At 36.8% G+C, this 20,152-nt stretch overlaps 1 protein-coding gene across 2 annotated transcripts; it reads right to left on the reverse strand.

Annotated features, from left to right (window-relative positions):
- Nucleotides 1-584: 584 nt before the first annotated feature.
- LOC131707100 (macrophage mannose receptor 1-like) lies at nucleotides 585-18,774 on the reverse strand. 2 transcript variants are annotated; one of them, XM_059009252.1, is made up of 10 exons: nucleotides 18,713-18,774; nucleotides 16,401-16,504; nucleotides 11,680-11,733; nucleotides 9,167-9,505; nucleotides 5,411-5,755; nucleotides 4,400-4,741; nucleotides 3,136-3,477; nucleotides 2,681-2,722; nucleotides 2,243-2,331; nucleotides 585-1,265 (listed from the first exon to the last, which is right to left on the reverse strand). In XM_059009252.1, the coding sequence occupies exons 3-10, from the start codon at nucleotides 11,714-11,716 to the stop codon at nucleotides 1,152-1,154; spliced, it is 1,650 nt and encodes a 549-aa protein (XP_058865235.1). In that variant the 5' UTR covers nucleotides 11,717-11,733; nucleotides 16,401-16,504; nucleotides 18,713-18,774; the 3' UTR covers nucleotides 585-1,151. The 2 variants fall into 2 exon arrangements, with proteins under 2 accessions (XP_058865235.1, XP_058865234.1); XM_059009251.1 differs by lacking the exon at nucleotides 18,713-18,774 and having other exon boundaries at nucleotides 16,401-16,534.
- Nucleotides 18,775-20,152: the final 1,378 nt, after the last annotated feature.

Here is a 20,152-nt window from a genome sequence, read left to right on the forward strand (position 1 = left end):
ATAACAAACAAGCCCAAGATTGTGTTAAAAACTTTATTGTAATAATTCAGAAAACATACAGACTATGAATTGTGACAATGTACTGGTTTCCTTGCCCTGTGCATGATCTGTTTATTTTCAAGCAGAGACACCTTTGAACATGTTGCATTGCATCCAGCAGGCTGCACATTGGAAAGTGTTCTTTTTCAACACCATATTGCATGTCTCTCTCTCAATGCGTTATCAATGTATGCTTTTGTCTAGCATGTACTGAATGAATAATAATAAAAAAAATATCTTCAATTCACTTATTTGATCAAATATTCCTGATCATATATATTGTAAATTAAACTTTTACATCACAACAGTTGTAGTGCCTTAATGATACAACTAAAACACACTCAAATGCCTTAATATAAATTGTAGTTGCACCAGTAACTAATGTAACAATCGTGGAATTATTAATAAATGAAAACGTACACCCACCACCACCTTAATATAAACCAGTGTTCCAGCAGTGACACTAAAACACACCCTGCCTTCAATACCCTGAATAGAAATGATAAGGATATAGTTGCTACTTTATTATAAATGCACCCACCACCACCTTCATAATAATCTGAATTGCACCAATATAATGAAAAATTAACAGAAAAAAACACACATTAATATAAAACTAGGACATAATATAAAATACATTTTAAACTAAACCACAACCTCAAAAACCTGTTCTAGCATTATTACATTATATTCAGGGATTCAAATTGGAGCTGTATTTCTAAATGCAGATCTGATAACATGTGGAGCATGATGTGGTACAAAGAAACATGCTCAATCTGCAGGAGAACACCAATATTGTGATACAACTTATACAGAAATGAAGCGATGCATTTGCAACGCATACTGTTTGCAGACCCTACTATTCATGTAGATCTGTTTAATCTCTTTAGTATTATATTGATCTTAATGCAGATTAAAACATTTCTGAACTTCCCAATTATATTTATTTGAACACCTGATTATATTATGTATAGTTACTTAAATATTAAAATCAAAACAGTCAAAAGCCTTTGACTAGAATTTATTTATAATAGAGATCAATGGCAAAATGCCCTGAACCCCCACTTGCGATGCCTGTGCTCTCACGGATCAGAGCACTTCTCCTCCTCCTCCTACTCCTCCTCATCCTCCTCTTCCACATCCTTGTGGAAAATCTCTCCGTCTTGTTTTCTCCAGCGCATGTTAACACCGTCCATCGGAAACTTCTTGGAGAAATGTTCCCGAATCTGAAACCACAAGAAACTCAATGTTATCAAGAAACCTTTCTATCTATCTGTTTTTTTTTTAAATAAACTGGCGGTTTCGTGACACTCTGTGAAATCTGTTGGTATTTTTATTGCCATTGCACAGCTGAGTGCATTGCACAGCGGAGTGAATTTTGGTGGTGCTAACACGGCCTCAACTTGCCAAAAGTGTCATGATACATACAGGGCAATTTTAAGGCCAGCGTAAACTCGGTGCTATGGCCTTAATGCCATCGCAAATGCTTGACACATATCCACATAAGTGTTTTACTGTTATAAAGAACTGTGTTTTTTTTCCTGGTGCTGACTGTGTGTCAGCTCCGGAGGCTTGAATGGCCGAGGCCGGGAGGCAGAGGGAGAGCGTCTCTTTCGGAAGGCTAACCCACAGCCATGGGATTAAGATCGTGCCGGATTGTGGATTTAGAGAAGCGTGTGCTAGCTGTGGGGAAAATTATAGGATGTGAAAATATGAAGTCAGCATCTCGCACGAGCGGGTCTGTTGTAGTTTTTCTAAGCGATCCTCCTGACGGAGCATTCTCAGCCTGCTTAAGATGAACGGGAGGCTGAGTGCACCTTTCCCTGTCCAGAGGGACATTAAACAAGCCTGCCCCTTGCTTTGGCACACACTGATCTGTGTACAGCCTCAGCAGTCCCTGCTACAACAGCTTGAAAGAATGATGTTTGATTTTTTTCTGGGATGGGCTGCATTGTCTCAGAGACAGCATTTTGTACCTGCCCACTGGAAGAGGGTGGGCAGGGGCTCATTCACATCTCCATCAGGACTGTGGCTTTTCGACTACAGGCCTGGCAAAAGCTCTTGTATTGCCCTGAGCATCCGCCCTGGAGGGAGCTGGCGCTGGCATTCCCTCGCCAGGCTGGCAGCTTGGGTTTCGACAGACATTTGTACAGTAACCACGAAACAGTGTTAGTTTGTAATTCTGAAAGGGAATGTCACCCACCTGCTCTAAAATGGCTTCGCTCACTTTGGGGTCTTCAAGATTCATTCCTCTTGGTGCGGTCAATTTAACCCTTGCAATTGCCATGTGATCTGTGCAGGACAAACAGAAGAGTTCACACACACACATTAAGCTAAGTTAGGGTAGATTTAGAGAGAAATTGTGACAATTCAGTCCTGAAGTCTCAGAGAACCACTCAGAATAATTGCCAACACAAAAAAAGACTTTGAAGCTACTTGCAGTATGTATCAGTTATAGTATAAATCTCCTTAACATGTCCACATGTGATTTTCAACGTATTTCTAAAATAGGTCGTTTAGCTGTCCTGAGTTACACCGGCTGGTACCTGCAATTCTCACACAGCTTACTCTAGTAGATCACATGACATTTATTACAAGCCTCATTACTGTGATTGGTTGTGAATTACACTGAACTGATTACCTTTAGAGGCTGTTGCAGAAGGTGGGACTGAGGGGGTTGGATCTGTAAAAATGAGAAAGAAGTTTTATTATTCAAATTCATTTTAATGAAACTGTTTCCTGCTCTCACCTCCAGCACACTGTATCCGCAGAGGAATGAAAAAAGACTATTTAATGTTTTAACTTTATTGCTGTAATGTGTTTTAATAAAGGTGTGTGTTTTCTGCTGTCACCACCAAGGAAATGCTGACAATATCATACCATACTAATTTCATTTATATAGCGTCCTAGCATCCCAGGGCGCTTTACACAAATAAATGACTTAGGCTGAATAGAATACTCATTAATTTAAAGTGAATGAATTTGGTGACCAGAACTACTGTAGGATCCGATGGACTGGGCCTCTGAGTCCCTGCTCACAGACTGAGATAAAAACACTGAGCTGACCAAGAACACAGATTGAACAGGGCTCCTTACAGTCATAGCAGAAGAAGGGCTGTGCTGTGCTGCATGGATCATCGTTTATTGTAAGCTTATTACTTTTGTTTTGAATCGTCACACATTTCTCTTTGCCTTCATGATTGTCAGGTTGATTTTCTGACCAGTTCTGAGGTGTGTAATTATCCCCCCCATCCGACCACTTCCAGGGGTTATTGAACAGACCAATCCAGACAGGATTTCCATGTACTTTCTCCTTTATGTTATTATTTTCATCCTCATTCTTTACACTGACTAGATCAGTGTGGTGTTCTCTACAGTACTGCTGAGCTTCATACCAGGTTTTCAGTTGCTCAATCAGGATATATCTCTCGCTGGTTTCTGAAAAGGTATCAAACAGAAGATCAAATAAGCTGTCGTTATTGAGGTGTCTTGGCTCTCCTGCTGTTACAGTTATTAGTATTAGCTAATAAAAAAAAAAAATACTGTTTTCTTTCAGAAAATGTATGCATTGAAACAGTTTCTTTTTCTAATCGATTTAGAATGAAAAATGGAGCTAAACAAGTGGATGTTGCAGATGATTTGAAATCTGGCGAGTCACATTATGCGCATCTGTCACATTTGCTTCTGTATGCTGCATTACTGTATTTAACAACACAGAGTTAAGTCTATATATATATATACACTTCAGTCCTTCTACAGCTCCTATTTTCAATAACAATTCTCTTATGTCATACAGAAGAGACAAAAATCTAAGAGAGCATCTGGTCCACAGTAACATTCGACCCAATCTGGACAGGCTTAAGGGTACGTTTCTATGCAATAGATCACGCTGTGCAACTTGTAAATACATTCACAGCAACACAGTAGTTAAGGGAGCAAAATCCTCATTTACTATCCATGATACTTTTACTTGCATTAGTAAAGGAATAGTATATTGCATTGGCTGCATTCAAATTGGTGAAACAAAACAATGCTTGGCTGTTGGTCATGGCTGCCTGTGTGTGCATCTGTAAATAATACAATGTACAGTGGTTATTATTTCAAAGTCTTGAGAATGTCTGACCTACACCTTAACATGAACAATGCTTTTCTCAGACAAACACTTACTATATTCTTCAGAGCCCCTTTCAGAGTGCAGTTTATGATATTAGTTTATTGTAAGAAGAACCCTAGTGATATTCTATCCTGTACATACATGCACCTTTTACACAGGACATGTACTAAGCAGCCCTGGAAGCCTGTTTTACTAGTTTGTGGTCTATACATCGCATCACAGAGAGCATAACAGAAAAGAAAATACCTTTACTACTGTCATAACACATGAAATGTTTTGTATCATGACAGACAGAATCGGTCCAATCTCCATCTTGACTGACTGTAGCACAGAAGAGTTTGGCACGTCTCGTGTTGTAGGTGACTTCATCTCCATTGGACCACTGCCAGTTCTCACTGACATTACGATACATCCCGATCCAGGCATTGGTACTAGTGTTTAAAATATCTGAGAGTTGCTTTACTTCCTCTTGGTTGTGGACAGTGGCCAGGTCTGTGTATTTATCTCTACAGTGTGTCTGAGCGGCAGTCCAGTTCATAGCTGTTTCCACAAAGTGGTATTTAGTGCAGGAAGCGTCTGTACAGGATTCTGGAAAAAAAAACAACGATATATTGTTGATTACAAATCCAAAATAAGCCCATTCCATGCATATATAATGTTCTTTGGATTGTCAAGACTAACATTATGAGGTGTAGTTCATGAATAATGATCTAATAAAGGGTTGAGACAAAGATTTGATTTTCAAAGTTCAGCCAACCTATTCTAAAACATTTGTGGAAGTCTTGTGTCTCGTATCCCATTTGAGATGATAAATGTGTGATGAATGTATCTGGGACCTTGGCATTGATCTCTGACCCTTTGACCCAATATTGCTGCTGGGCAACACCTTTTCTGAGAGAAATAAAACTTGCAAGAAACAACTTAGTTGCAGGAAGAAGCTTTTAAATGAATTTTCTTAGTAGTAAATTGCTGGTTTTATTCCCATTCCCCTTGTTATTTGCAACACAGCTGTGCTTTATGATGAAACAGTTGTTCATTAATGAATTCCCATGAATAAATGAACCCTCATTGCCTGAATTCACAGATCACATAACTTCACCTCCACAATCATTCACTTTCAAAGTATAAATGCATTTGTTTTAATAAGCAAAGAATGACCATTCATAAAAAACAAAAAACAAAAAAAAATCCCTCAATGTTTTATATGATGGCATGCTTTGTGTCACAGATGGGGTGAAAACACTGAGGGATCCTTACCATTATAGCAAAAGAAGGGAGAGTCGAAATGGCATCCAGCATCATTCCATTTACCTCTTTCCATATCCGCTGCACCATACATCTCCACACAGATATTATTGCCTACAATGTTTGGTTGCCCTTTGTCCCAGTTGTAAAAAGAGGAATACTCCCCTTTGTGTGACCACTTCCAGGGATTATTGAACAGACCAATCCAGACAGGCTTTCCATTTGCTTTCTCCTTTATTTTCTTATCTTCATCATTATTCTTTATACTGACGAGGTCGATGTAGTTTGTTCTACAGTACTGCTGAGCTTCATACCAGGTTTTCGGTTGATCAATCAGGATATAACTCTCTCTGGTTTCTGAAAAAGGTAACAGACAGCAGATCAAATAGGCTGTATCACTGTCGTTCTTTATAGTAACATAGCCGTTGTGGTTTTCTCTAAAGAGTTGCTGAGATTCATACAAAGTTTTTTTTTTTTTAAAGCAGGATAGATCTCTGACTGTAGTCACTGGTTTCTGAAAAGGAAACACAAATCTAAAAAGAGGTGTGCTCTTAAGAATAGTCTGACCCCAAAATAGGAATCTTGCTGGTGTACCCCAAAGTAACCAGGCCTTTTGTATTGTTATATAGAGTTGTTTGATAAGCAAAATAAAACATTACTTGAACTATTAATAAAACACAGCATAAAACAAAACAAACAAAAATAAAATAGAACACACTGTTCTGTATTTATTCTTTCAAGTCTGTTAACATTAAAAAGCCAGTAGCTTCCAATGTCATTTTTAGGGTGTATGCAATGGGTTCTGTTGCTCCAGTATTGAGTTATTATCACATTTCTCTAAATCTGTTTTTAACATGCTTTGAGCTTGTTAGGAAAATGTCAAGTTCCAGGACTGAGTAGCCTTCCTCATTCAATTCAAAATACAATGCTCCCCCTTTATAACGCTCGAGTCTGGAGCCATAGTTCTAAGACCGTGCCATTTGTGGTCCACCTTCTAACGAGAATGAAAGTGCTGGTGGAATGGAAGCCGTGATCATACCACATTATAACAGATCAGCAAACGCGATGTATATTAACAGGTAGATTGCCTTCCTCCCAGGAAAACAAGACAAAAACAGAGCAGCAAAAGTGAATAACTACGATTCAACTGTTTCCAAAGGGTACTTATTACCGGGATATTCCTTCTTTTTTTCAGGAACCGGCTGAAAACGAGCTCTGCTTGGTTTGGGGTACCATTTATTTAAAAAAAAAAAAAAAATTGTAAATTGGCTTCTAAACATTGGAATTGCTAATTCCTGTCATTCCATGTTATTCACTGCACACCTTTCCCCCCATCTCCACCAGTGCAATGGTTTAAGACAGTAGGTCAGTCCAGATAGGGTTTGTTTTTATCTCAAGTTTAATAAGAGGCACGCACGTCGATGCTCCGTATTGTTTTATAAACATTTATATATTAGAAGAGGTTGAGCTACTACAGTGTACACAAATGAATGTTGATAGAATGAAAAAATGTAAAACATCCTGAAAATAAACTATATATTTTTAATCATTTAAAAACTTCATTTAAAACCCACATCAACTTTTTTTCATATATTTGTTATGCTCTAACCTATATATTATAATACGATTACTGTACGTGTATTTGTCTGGTATGGGATTTGTATATTTCCATCCGCTGGTGGTAGAATAATGAAGACTGGGCAGTGGACACTTTCTGGGGCATGTGTGGACAGCAATAAATACATTGAATAAAATATTTCTAAAAGTTTGATCTTGAGTCTATATAGAATGAACAAGTTGCTGATTTACACACACCCATCTGCGATATATATATATATATATATATATATATATATATATATATATATATATATATATATATATACACACAGACCTTCATGATGTTTGTTTTTTTTATCATACATATACAATAAATACATCTCAGAGTTGGGTTCCCTTTCTATTCACACTGCAGCCCCATCAGGCCACTTAGGCTGTGCAATCCCAGCACTGATGGAAACTCACCAATGTTATAACTAGGGCTTCTGTTTTTCGGCTTTTATTAAATGTTATTTTTTGGTGTTTATTTGAGCTATTTTTGAGTTTTATGTAAATCGTTTTTTGTTTTTTTTTGTTTTTTTTGGGGGGGGGGGGTTGTTTTTGATATACTGTATGAAATTTGTGTTTTCGGTTACTTTTCAAAATGCTTGAGCGGTTTTTTTTTTGTCAAAATATGTATAGTAACTGGACAGTACTTGCACACTTAAAATTTGTACCTTCTTTCCTTTGCTGTCTTCCACAACTAAATCCCTCTGGTCACGGGCACATTCCTCTGGGGTTTTTGTTTGTAGGCATTTGTGTACGTTTTGCCACAATTCTATTTTAAAACCTCCGTATATACATCTTGAAATCTCGCTAACAAACCTCCATTCCCGATTGTAATCTCATTTTAAATCTCGCAAGCGGAGTCTCCAATAGAAACGTAGGAATGTTGGGGAGAGTTTAAAGTATTCAGAACGAATCAATGATAGATGCAAGTCAGGAAGGCGGGACCTTGCCCTGCAGCACTGGGAAATGTTTTTATTATTATTGTAGAAGGATTTATTTTTTAATGGTTAAAGGGTAAAGTGAAAGTGAATTGATTAAACATTTCCACAGTCTTCCCTGTGTTTTCCGGTGTTTCTTCGCTATCCACCGATTTAAATTTGTTTGTATCGGGGGTGTTTTATCGGTTAAAACCGAAAATCAGAAGCCCTAGTTATAACGCATAATTCATTTGAAGCTGGTGCCAGCGCAGAGAATATAGAATTGACTGCCTTATGAAGTAATACAGCTGTTACTTGATACAGGACACAGGGAATGACGAAAAAACTATTTGAAAAGACCCTGCTGTTGCATAAAACCAACCCAAAATCATTATTATTTTGATAGGTCAGTATATCATACATAAACTGCAGTAAAGTACACACAAGATTAGAAAAGAAAAAATCCAGACAGCAACTTTGTTGCTTGGCTCTTTAATAACAGCAAACGTGGCACTGATATACCTGCTACAGCACGAGCGCACAACGGCACAAATTCTTGCTTACGGGGACAAAATACCAGTTCCTATGGAGAACGCTAGGGTAATATGTCTTTTAGGGCAGACCAAATCTGTCGGTAATTTTTTACAGAAAAAAAGTCTCCTTAAACATTACTTAAACTTTTGTGTATCACTTTGAATTTGTAAATGAGTTAACAAGGAGATAACGAGCCAAAGAGTCGGCATTTTGTCAATCGGTGGAATTGTGAAAAACAGCAGGTGTTTTTTTTCCTTAAATAGTCGGAATGTAGGAAGGAGTGTTTTGAGTACAGCAAATATTCTTTAAACGTGCCTTAAATGTTCCTTACGGAATTTTGGTACTGACACTTTTGAGTACAAGGGCCAGTGTGACCTTTCAATTCACCAGTGTGCTATCTGCTTTCGTACAGTGTTCAGTACTTAATGCTAAAGGAGACTATAAACACAGGAACAATTTACGGAAATAACATTTTTTAAGAATGCTATGTTAAAATGAATAAATCATAAGATAAAGTCATAACCGATTTAATTGTCTGAATGTAAGTGTATATGTACAGTAAGTCCCTACACCCCCACCACCTACTCTGTTGTCAGGCTTCTGCATTCCTAATGTAAGTGTTCAAAAAAAAACAACAAAAGAGGAACGTACATAGACCCTGTTTTCTAGGAGAGCATGAATAAAAAACAGAATTCAAATGTTACCTTACCATTGTAGCAGATGAAAGAATATCTATTACTATGACAGTCTGAGTCGACCCACTCTCCATTTGAATCGACACTAGTACAGCCGAGACTGGATGTCCAGTTGTAGTAGCTCACATTGTCTCCATTGGACCACTGCCAGTTCTCTTTGTCATAATACAGGCCGATCCAGGCATCAGTAAAACCAGCTGAAATATTTAAGACTTTCTCGGTTTCTTCCTGGCTTTCAATGGTGGCCAGGTCTGTGTGCTTCTCTCGACAGTAGCTCTGAGCATCAAACCAGCTCTTTTTATCTTCCACAAAGTGGTATTTTCTGAAGTGGCCGGATGCAACTGCACATATTCCTGAAAAAAGGGCATATTGGGCCTGTGAGAGGTTGGCTTGGCAGTGGGTGTACAGAGCAAACGAAATGCTTTGACACAAGCACTTTTATTAAACCGCTTATAAAATAAACACTGCACCTAATACCCAAATGGGGGAACAAATAACTGTCAGGATGTCTGCCTCCAATCATAAAACACAGGTTCAGAGGATTCTAATGGATTAGCACAGCTCATTACTCTCTAAAACAAAGACTCCAAAATTCTTCTCTCTATATACAGCTAAGAAAAAATAGATAACCCCTATATCCACAGAATCTGATCTTCTCAATAGCCAAAGTGAATAGCTCCAAGTTTAATGACAATTGGATAACCGATTCTTCACCGTTTCATACATATGAGCGGACGTCAGGGGGTGCACCCGATCGGACTGTAATCAATACATTGAATCGGCGTTATCAAGACACATCAGACCCATTGGAATGGTCTGTGTGGTCCCCCATGAGTAACACATGGGGTCCGTTAGGTGATCACCAACGCATTGAAAGGTGATGATAGCAACCCAGTCTCACGAGAGAAACATTAACAGATTCACCCGATACGCATGCCAACGTCAGTGCCACACTGTCGCTGGAGGTGTTTTAGCTTGCTGAAAACATTTTCTTTAGAAACTTTATTTTTATTTTTGATGGCGCACATTGTAAGTGATATTCTAGAAGACGAGACTCCCTTTTCAAAGCGCGTAGAAACAAGCAATCAGCAGCGACAGTGCTTCCCGGCAGCTTTTGACAAAATTCTCTTTTTATATTTATTTTCTGTTAACATTAGTTTATGGATAATCTTGCTTGCTTTTAAACCAATTAAATTGTTACAAAAAAGACTAGGCCTATTCTATAGTCCATTCATTTTAATTCCGTACATGGTCTTGTTGTACTAGTGCTCAAATATACACTCCCTTTTCTCTTTCTATATTTACCCGAAACCTCGCTTAATATAATTTTAGGAAATGACGTCAGCACTGTGCAGAGCGCGTCTGCCGATGAAAATAAAAATACGGCTAAAAACAAAACAGTATTCGGTTCAACAGAGACAGTTAGTAACTTAAAAACAAATAAGCTAAGTGCTCTGTGTCTGTCAGTTTAAATTTTGAATGTGCCGCCCCAGCTAGCTCTGCGACGCTCAGTCAATAGGCAGGGACGGGACGTTGAAAAGAATTGTTGGAAATGTCGTTTTAAGACCTTGAAATATACCTTTGCTTCTATGCCTGATCCCACATTTCCCACAATCCTTTTCAACGTCCCGTCCCTGCCAAGTTTAAGTGATTTAGGAGGGATGTATTTTTTTTTGTTGGCTGCATTGCATTGCGTCTTGGGGTGTGTAATGAGTGCTGCTACCTGTAGGGGGAGTAGGAGCCTTTGAATTTACATTACTTACTATAGAGCAGGGGTGTCAAACTCCAGACCTCGAGGGCCGCAGGGTCTTCTGTGTTTCATTCCAACTTCAGCTCTCAATTAACATAATTGATCTAATTATTTGTTCAATTGGACATATTTAATATTTTTCAAGGTATTTTACAGTAGATGATTTAAAAAAAAAAACACACACACACTCTTGATTCAAGATACACTACCTATGAAAGTTTGAGGCCTGGACAGAAGTGTTACATTTGCTCAATCAATCAAATAATTAGACCAATTAAGTAACAGATTTGTGTCAGAGCTGAGTTTGCCAGAGCTGAGTTTGACACCCCTGCTGTAGAGGTTTTGGTCTAGTCAGAACTTGTAGAGCTGTGGTTGGCAGCCTAGGGCTGATCCAACTACAAGCGGTTGTGTGTGTAACAGGGCAGAGGCTGGGTGACACTACACAACACAAGAGAGCACCTTAACCTCTGTGCAAAAGAGCCAGGCTCATCAGCATTTGGGGATATCAAGCTTTGAACCTCATCTGACGACTTTCTTACTAAATATGTTTGTATCCCTGTGTAATTCTTCAAATATGTAAACGTTTTCATCTTTAAACACTGTTAAACATTTCATCCAAATGAAATTGTAATGCATGCTAGCAGAGGAATGAGAACACTGAAATGAATACTCCTATGTACATGTTAGTCACTATGGCATTTGAGGGAGCTACAGGCATTTTCTCTACACCTCAGTTATCAGGGATATGCATCTGTGCAGGGACTAATACAAACCTACCTGCAAGCAACAGCATCAGGAGCACCAGCTTCTCCATGATAGCCACACCAGAAACTGAAACAAAGAGAAATGAATCTTTTTAATACAGGTTGAAATTCAAGTGAGTATTGGGTGGGCTTGTATTATTATTATTATTATTATTATTATTATTATTATTATTATTATTATTATTATTATTATTATTATTAATCAGACCTTTTCAACCACTGAAAAAATTGTGAAGAGATATAAATTACATTTAGAAATCTATAAATTCTGTTGGAATAAAAGGTTTTACTCTTTTCATATAAGGTAAAAGTGACAACATGTCAGAGATTACTATTATGATACTGTGTGTGTGTGTGTGTGTGTGTGTGTGTGTGTGCGTGTGTGCGTGTGTGCGTGTGTGTGCGTGTGTGCGTGTGTGCGTGTGTGTGTGTGCGTGTGTGTGTGTGTGTGTGTGTGTGTGTGTGTGTGTGTGTGTGTGTGTGTATAGATGACGAAGAAAGACTTTTAACTTGCCATAATGCCCGGGCAGTTGGCAAAGTGCCCACAGCCACCCGGGCGAAGAAAGATTTTTAATAGATACAGTATAATATAGAGAGAGAGTGAATTACCTTTGTTGTCTTTAAGAGCAAACCAGGCCACCCGTTGCAGTGTGGAGTAGTGGTTAGGGCTCTGGACTCCTGACCGGAGGGTTGTGGGTTCAGTCCCCAGTGTGGGACACTGCTGTTGTACCCTTGAGCAAGGTACTTTACCTAGATTGCTCCAGTAAAAACCCAACTGTATAAATGGGTAATTGTATGTAAAAATAATGTGATATCTGTATAATTTGAAATAATGTATAATGTGATATCTTGTAACAATTGTAAGTCGCCCTGGATAAGGGCGTCTGCTAAGAAATAAATAATAATAATGTTTATTTAAACAACTTAAATACTTTGTGACAATGCTATAGCAACAGAACTAAATAAAATATCAATACACCGTTTATTTTCATCATGGGTTAGATATAGAGGTTAGAGGAAGTGTGTGTGTGGTGAATCTAGAATAAAATTATTAATATTTATTTTTTAGCAGACACCCTTATCTAGGTCAACTTACAATTGCTACAAGATATCACATTATACAGAGATCACATTATTTTGTACATACAATTACCCAGTTGGGTTTTTACTGGAGCAATCTAGGTAAAGTACCTTGCTCAAGGGTACAGCAGCAGTGTCCCCCACCTGGGATTGAACCCACGACCCTCCGGTCGTGTACAGAGCCCTAACCACTACTCCACACTGCTGCCCACCAAAATGCAGCAATGTTTTATTTATTCTTATTGCAGTAATACAATACAAATTTCTGAGCAGAGTTGCATTGTTTGAAAGAGATCATTCAATAGAAGCAGAAGACAAATAATCACAGTTAAGTTTAAACGTGTAAAAGACACCCAGTTATATATAGTTACCTGAAACGCAGTGCCAGAAATAATTTATCATAGCAATATTAATTAATCATTAATCAACAGCATAGAGTTTGTAGTTTTCTTATTTAGAAATATGAACGACAATTTGACTCAGAAGAAAACGTTTTCTTATAAAAAGTTTAGTTTTCCTTCTGTAGAAATTCTTTTTTTACACATTCAGACAACAGGCTATTTCATGTCTAACATTAGTTGACATCAGATCTCACATAATTAGACATTTGCCTCAGCATTTCATTAAAATAAATAAATAAATATAAACGATTCAGTCAGTCTAATGATATAAAGTTATTCGACAAACAAACTATTATTGAGAACTGCAGTAGATACCCAGAGGATGAACACTGCTGTGTTACTTTCCATATATATTGCTTAGAAAAGGTTTAATATTATTTAAACTGCACTATTGTTTAAGACTACAGTTTTTTTTTTTTTATGTCTCCTTGTTTCCTGGCTGTTTCTGTGGATTGTATTTGCATTTTCTGTGGTTGCTAAGTAACGAACTTGGCAACGAACGCATATACGTTATTGCCATATAGGCTATTGTTTATCGTGGACAACTTTAAAAATGTTTTTGCAGGCACTTGATTTTTGTGACTGTAACTTGAGACCGTTGGCGTCTAACCCATAGAGCACAGGAGAGGCAATACCGGTATAAATTTTGCGCCTCTACTTTTTTTTTCCCCAGGAGACACTATTATTGTGTTATAGTTTTGCCTTTAAAAGGCTTAAAATGTAATTAAAAATTACAAAAAAAAATTCAGAAGACGCCAGAAGCTGACGTTAGCAGCAGCGTGTCTGCAACAAGATGCTGGGCAGTTTTGGTTTGGAGACTCAAAAAAAAAAAAATGTATTAAATAATTTAGGCTAGGTAGTTGTTAGTTTAGTTTGTTTTTATTATGTATTAATTCAATTATATTCATTAAAAAAGATGAGTGTTTTTTTTATTTATTTATTTATTTATTTTTTTTATAATAAGTAAGAAGGTTTGTGTCGCTGCGGGTTCATGAACGGATTTAAGTTCAACACCAACTCTAAATAAAACTGTTATTAAGCACTAGTAATAATCTGAAGCAGTGGTGTTTCAAAATAGCAAATACTTTAGTGAAGTACGCTAGAATGGTTTTATTATTATTTATTTATTGCGTGGTTCTTTATTGAGGAAAACATTTCCATACCCGTTACAAGTATTTCTTCGTACTCTTTATTCGACATGGACCTACTTTGAAACTTTGGAAGATTCTCCAAGTATTACAAAAAAAAAAAAAAAAAAAGTGAATCATTTTATGTGGCAACACAATGCTTTTTCATTGTTTTAGTTATCTTAAGCTCTGTCTTGAGGGTTTTTGTATTATTATTATTATTATTATTATTATTATTATTATTATTATTATTATTATTATTTTGTATTTTTAATTCTTTGTATTTTGTTTGTCTAGGAAACCCCTTGAATCAGGACCCGGGTCCATACATGCAGCATCTAGGATCCAGGGGAATCCCTGCAGCTCCAAGCTGGGTTGTGTTCATTGATGTTTCATATGTATTTCAGCTTGTGTTCATGCATATGTAATTATGTTATTTAAAAAGCAGCCTAACACACTCCCACGATAACAGGCTCCTTTTCATAATGCAACTCTTGGATAATGTTTGCACAAATCAGATACAAGAATAATGTTAAATTGAGCCATACTAGTATCTAGCATAAAGCACAGATGGAAACTACTTGGTTTAATTTATTTAATATTTAATATCAACGTGTTTTATTATTTTCAGCTAAGCACAAAAATGAAGTTACTTCCTGGATGGTTTGCAATCTGTTTTATTGTTTGTGATTCCTTATTTTGTACAAATCATTTCATTTTAGGTCTTGGGTGATACAAGTCTTTTTTTTTTAACAAATATTAAATAAATTAAATAAAACACAATTAATCAATCACTAGAAAAGGTGTAAACAAGCGTGAATCAAATAAGGAAATACATCTTGACATTTCAAACAACCAGACACATTTTCTAAACCATCCTCAGCACCATTGATTAACCCTTTGCGGTCCATTGTCGGACTGGGTCCGACATTGCAATTATTCCTCACAGGTCCTTTGTCGGACTGGGTCCGACATCATTATAGCAACGCAATAAACGGGTGTTTAGTCGTTTTTTCTCCGGAAAAAGCCGAGAAAACCATTCAATTGCCGAGTGGTAGCGACAGGAGCCGAGACAAGTCGGAAAAAAAAAAAAAAAAAAAAAAAGGCGTATTTCATGAATAGTCATACATGGTATCAGGTATCAGATAATGGGCGTCCATAATAAACAAGCTGGCTAAGTGCGTCAGCGCACTGAGACTATCATGGACATTTGCAGAGCTTTTTTCAGATGTTATAGTAATAAAATAATGACTTTGATCGCATTATTGAGGAGTTTGGTGATAAAACGAGTGATCTGGAGATGATCGATCGGTATGTACGACTATTATTATTATTATTATTTATTTCTTACACAGCTGAACGCTATAGCAAACAAAAGGCTGGGGAGGGGCTGGAGATGCCTAGTGTGTGCTTTGTTGATATGCAGGGCCATTTAAACCCGTTTGACTGTGAAAAAAAATACTTTTAAACAGCGCGTATAAAATTAACTGCGCGTGTGAAAATTAATTATTCCTGGCGTGCCTGACGCGCGATTAATAAATGGACCGCAAAAGAAAAAGTAAACCCTCCATTTTTAGATAACCCTCCCTCCCCTGCCAGTGAAACGATCAAATGAAAAAGAGCCAGGAGTGAGCCCTCCCAACCCATAAAAAACCACAGACAAGATCTTTTCAAAGTATAAGTTGACATGTAAGTAAATATTGGTATAAACATTAGCTGGCATTATGAAACATTTGCAGTAAATGGCACTATGTTAATACTTTGTATTGCTTGTAATGGTCTTTCAATACAATTTCATATCACTAGCAAACAGGTAACATATCAAGATTAAAACACCCTAATATATAGCTAGATAGATAGATAGGTAAAAAAAAATTGCATGTACACAAAAGGTTTAAATGATTAAATACATATTTTGTTTGTGATTGTAGCTTGGGGACAAATTATAACCACTTCACAGGTCAAGTAATACATATTATATATTATATACAGTATATATATATATATATATATATATATATATATATATATATATATATATATATAATTTTTCACAATTAACACATTTACGTTGATTTCCTCAACCCTTTTGTAAATGGTTTTAATCAGAATGATGTGGCACTCACCTTCTCAGTGGAGTCTCACAGCTCTCTGTCTCTCTCTCTGGAGTCTCTGTGTCCTCTCTCCTTCAGTCTGAGGAGCTGCTGCAGGAATCTGCTGCTATAAACACCTGAGTGCAGGTGATCAGCACACGCAACATGCAAATAAGCACACAGAGCAAATTTAGTATTTTTATTTTTAAACCTGGAAAAGGATATATGAAATTGTAATAATAGTAATAATAATAATAATAATAATAATAATAATAATAATAATAATAATAATAATAATAATACCAAAGCTCCCTCTTACATTGGAAACTTATTTTATGAAAAGAAAAAAAATCTTATTCGCTTTACTACTTTACATCTAAAAAATTTAAAAGAAGTGGGTATAGTTTCACTGATATGCAATTTCTATACAAAAACAACATTACTCGTGCAATTTCTTTTTTTATAAACTTTTTTGTATTATTATTATTATTATTATTATACTTTTCAATAACTACAATACATATACAGTATATATACACACACACACACACATATATATATATATATATATATATATATATATATATATATATATATATATATAACCATGCAATTAAAGAAACTACAAAATGATATCACAAAAGTCTGCTGGCATAATAGTAGTACAGTACTTCATGTTAGATTTCGAAATGATACATTTATTCGTTTGTCAGTTTTTTGTTAAGTATATGGAAAACTACAAAGCGGTATGTAATTCAATATGTTAATGTAACATTATTCAGCAGGCTTCATTCGACTTTATGAAGTTAGTTCATTCTATGGGGTGATGCAAATCTTTTAGCCATAGCTGTAGGTACATTGGCAGAAGAAACTAAATCAATAACAAATAGTTAGCAGAGCTCCTTCCAGTCCAGGGCAGGCTTGAGTCCTGGAGACTGAACTGCTCCCTTCCACAAGCAAAGGCAGAGTCCTAGAGACCCCCCTAATGCTGACCTGAACACAAAGTACTGGCCCTGTGTGGTGAATAGGACGACACTAATATCCACTGTCTGTCTGGAGGCTTTGTAATTGAGACCACTGTGACTTGAGCTGATTCAAACCCATGCCTCTCTGAATCTGTGTATGAAAATAACATGGTATGAAATGAACAATTCAAATGTGTTGAATTACATCTATACCTGAAGCAGCCTTTGTGTGTAGGCCAGCCTGTTTTCATAAATGCAAAACACTTCCTGCTTATGTTCCTGGTGTAGCAGGCAGACTGCATGCAAACTAGGTTAAAAAAAGGATTGTTTTTTTGTTTTTTTTACAGAGTGCTTATTCATCAGGTGCTTTAGTGAACAGAGTCTGTGGGACCAGCACACAAAACATGCAAATAAGAATACGAGGAAATGCAACTTGTATTTTGCCCCTTTTTTAAAACTTGAAAAGGCTGCTGGAGAAGATAATGGGAATACTGGAAATTGTAACAGTTTATTATTATTATTATTATTATTATTATTATTAAATGATACACTGCTGCTATAAAGGAACCTGCTATTATAAAGACCTGCGTGCAGGTGACCAGCACACACAACATGCAAGTATCATCCCTAAAGGGCTGAAGGAAAACTGAGATTATAATTATTAATATAACAGCAGTAGTAGCAATAGTAATAGTCTCAGTATTATATTACTAGCAAGACCACCTTGAAAATGAGATGTATATCTCAAGATTTCTATCCTGGTTAAATAAATACATTTGATTGCTTAGAATCCATTGCACTATTGCAGTACAGTATATTGTTCCATGATTATATTCCTCTCCATACCTGTACTAAAAACACCCTCTAATTTAGATATTAGGTTAACAGCAAACAAAATAATTCAATAAACTCATTAAATCTTGTGCATACATTTCCATATGTCTTGTGATTATTTCTTCACACAGTGAATGAAAGTTCAGGGCATTTATGTAATTATTTAATCAGCTGCGGACACTTTATCAACAATATGCATTGACTCAATAAAAGGACCAGTGGCAAAGTGGTTTATATATATATATATATATATATATATATATATATATATAGTAAAAGAATTGCACCACTCAGGTTCTTTACCCCTTTAAAAACAGACCCAGGACACAGGAAATTGAGGTTTAAACGCTTCAGTGCTATTTTTTTTAATAAACAAACACAAAACAAAATAAACAAAACAAACACCTAGCCCTTTTCTTGAGCACTAAACTAAAACACAAGACAGGAACCTAAACTATAGAACAGGACAGCTGAGCTGTTTACCTGTTCAAACTAAAAACCAAACACACTGTTTAAGCAAATCACACCAAACAGGCTTTACACTACCTTCTCTTTATAATTACAGCAGTACAAACACACCAGCACAGTCAGGCTTCTACACACCTCAGCAGCCCAGAACAAACTGGCTGCTTTCTTTAAATACCCTGCACCTGGCTCTGACTTACAATGATAGCCAGGTGCAGGGGATAACACAATTAACAAATAATTAAACAATTAATCCAAATGTGCATACACACATGTTCCCTGCTGTGTTACAATATATATATATATACAGTAATGCCCTGTACTGTAATACCAGAGCTGGTTAAATCATTCCCCATCACAAAAGGAGCTGTCTTTATATTCTTGTCAAAACTTTTAATCATTTCCAAAGATTGTTTAAATGTGTTCTGTGAAGAATACAGTAAAACCAGGTAGCGAATCAGCCATTGTTAACCAATTTACAGCCATTTTGTAATATTTCAGTAGTTAATAATGTGTTTTTATATTGGGCAGATCAATTGGACAGGTTACAATTAGACTGGCTGCATAGGAGGCTGTGTGGTCCAATGGTTAATGAAATGGGCCTGTAACCAGGAGATCCCCAGTTCAAATCCCACCTCAACCACTGACTCATTGTGTGACCCTGAGCAAGTCACTTAACCTCCTTGTGCTCCATCTTTCGGGTGAGACATAGTTGTAAGTGACTGCAGCTGATGCATAGTTCACACACCTTAGTCTCTGTAAGTCTCCTTGGATAAAGGCGTCTGCTAAATAAATAAATAATAATAACACACAGGGCTAAAGGTTTTACAGCATGGTTGTAAGGGCTCTCTTTTGAAATGTTTCTTTTTTTTATGTGATATAACGTTGTATTATAGAGTCATATTATTTATATGCTTCCTTGTATACTTCTGTTTTGCATTTTGTCCACCGTGAACAAGCTTTTATATATTAGCAACTTTGTTTTGAAAGCAGGTTCCTGTTTCTCTAAATGTAGATACAAGACGGACACTGTGAGCTAGAAAGGGAAGCAGGTGGCAGGTAACATTGGTCTGAGCTCTCTCACTGACAGTCTGCCTTTGTGTGGTGAATGAGAAATTACGTGTCAGGAGAGAAAATATAATGAGCTTTGCATCCCATTGTGCAGTCCCCAGCTTGTATGGAGCACTTAAAACTTGTCCAGGCCCAAAAATATCTGTGGGCAGCACTGGCATCACGATTATAAATGTTTCCCACAGTAACAGCATAGCATAGTTTAATAAAGCATAGTGAAAGCATGGTAAAGTATAGGTAACCATAGCATATTGAAAGCCCAGAGAGGTACAATAAAGCAGTGGTTTTCAACCTTTTCATCTCAAGTACCACTGTTTCCAGCACAGGGACCACCAGGTGGACCAGTAACCACGTGCAATCTTAAACTGCTGTTGTAAAACAGAGACCTACCCCATTACAAGTGGCTGCTTCGGTTCCCCATCAGTAACTTTGAAAGTTCACGACAAATGT

This window comes from Acipenser ruthenus, chromosome 38 (genome assembly GCF_902713425.1).
Source record: "Acipenser ruthenus chromosome 38, fAciRut3.2 maternal haplotype, whole genome shotgun sequence".
In the NCBI taxonomy this organism is placed as follows: Eukaryota; Metazoa; Chordata; class Actinopteri; order Acipenseriformes; family Acipenseridae; genus Acipenser; species Acipenser ruthenus.

Bases quoted from the DNA above. Each gene is read 5' to 3' on its own strand.
- LOC131707100 (XM_059009252.1), bottom strand. From the start codon at position 11,716: ATGGAGAAGCTGGTGCTCCTGATGCTGTTGCTTGCAG. The intron at 4,742-5,410 runs GTAAGGATCCCT...TTTTTTTTCCAG, and splicing joins TCCCTTCTTTTGCTATAATG to AATCCTGTACAGACGCTTCC. The intron at 2,723-3,135 runs GTAAGGAGCCCT...TCATTTTTACAG, and splicing joins GCCCTTCTTCTGCTATGACT to ATCCAACCCCCTCAGTCCCA.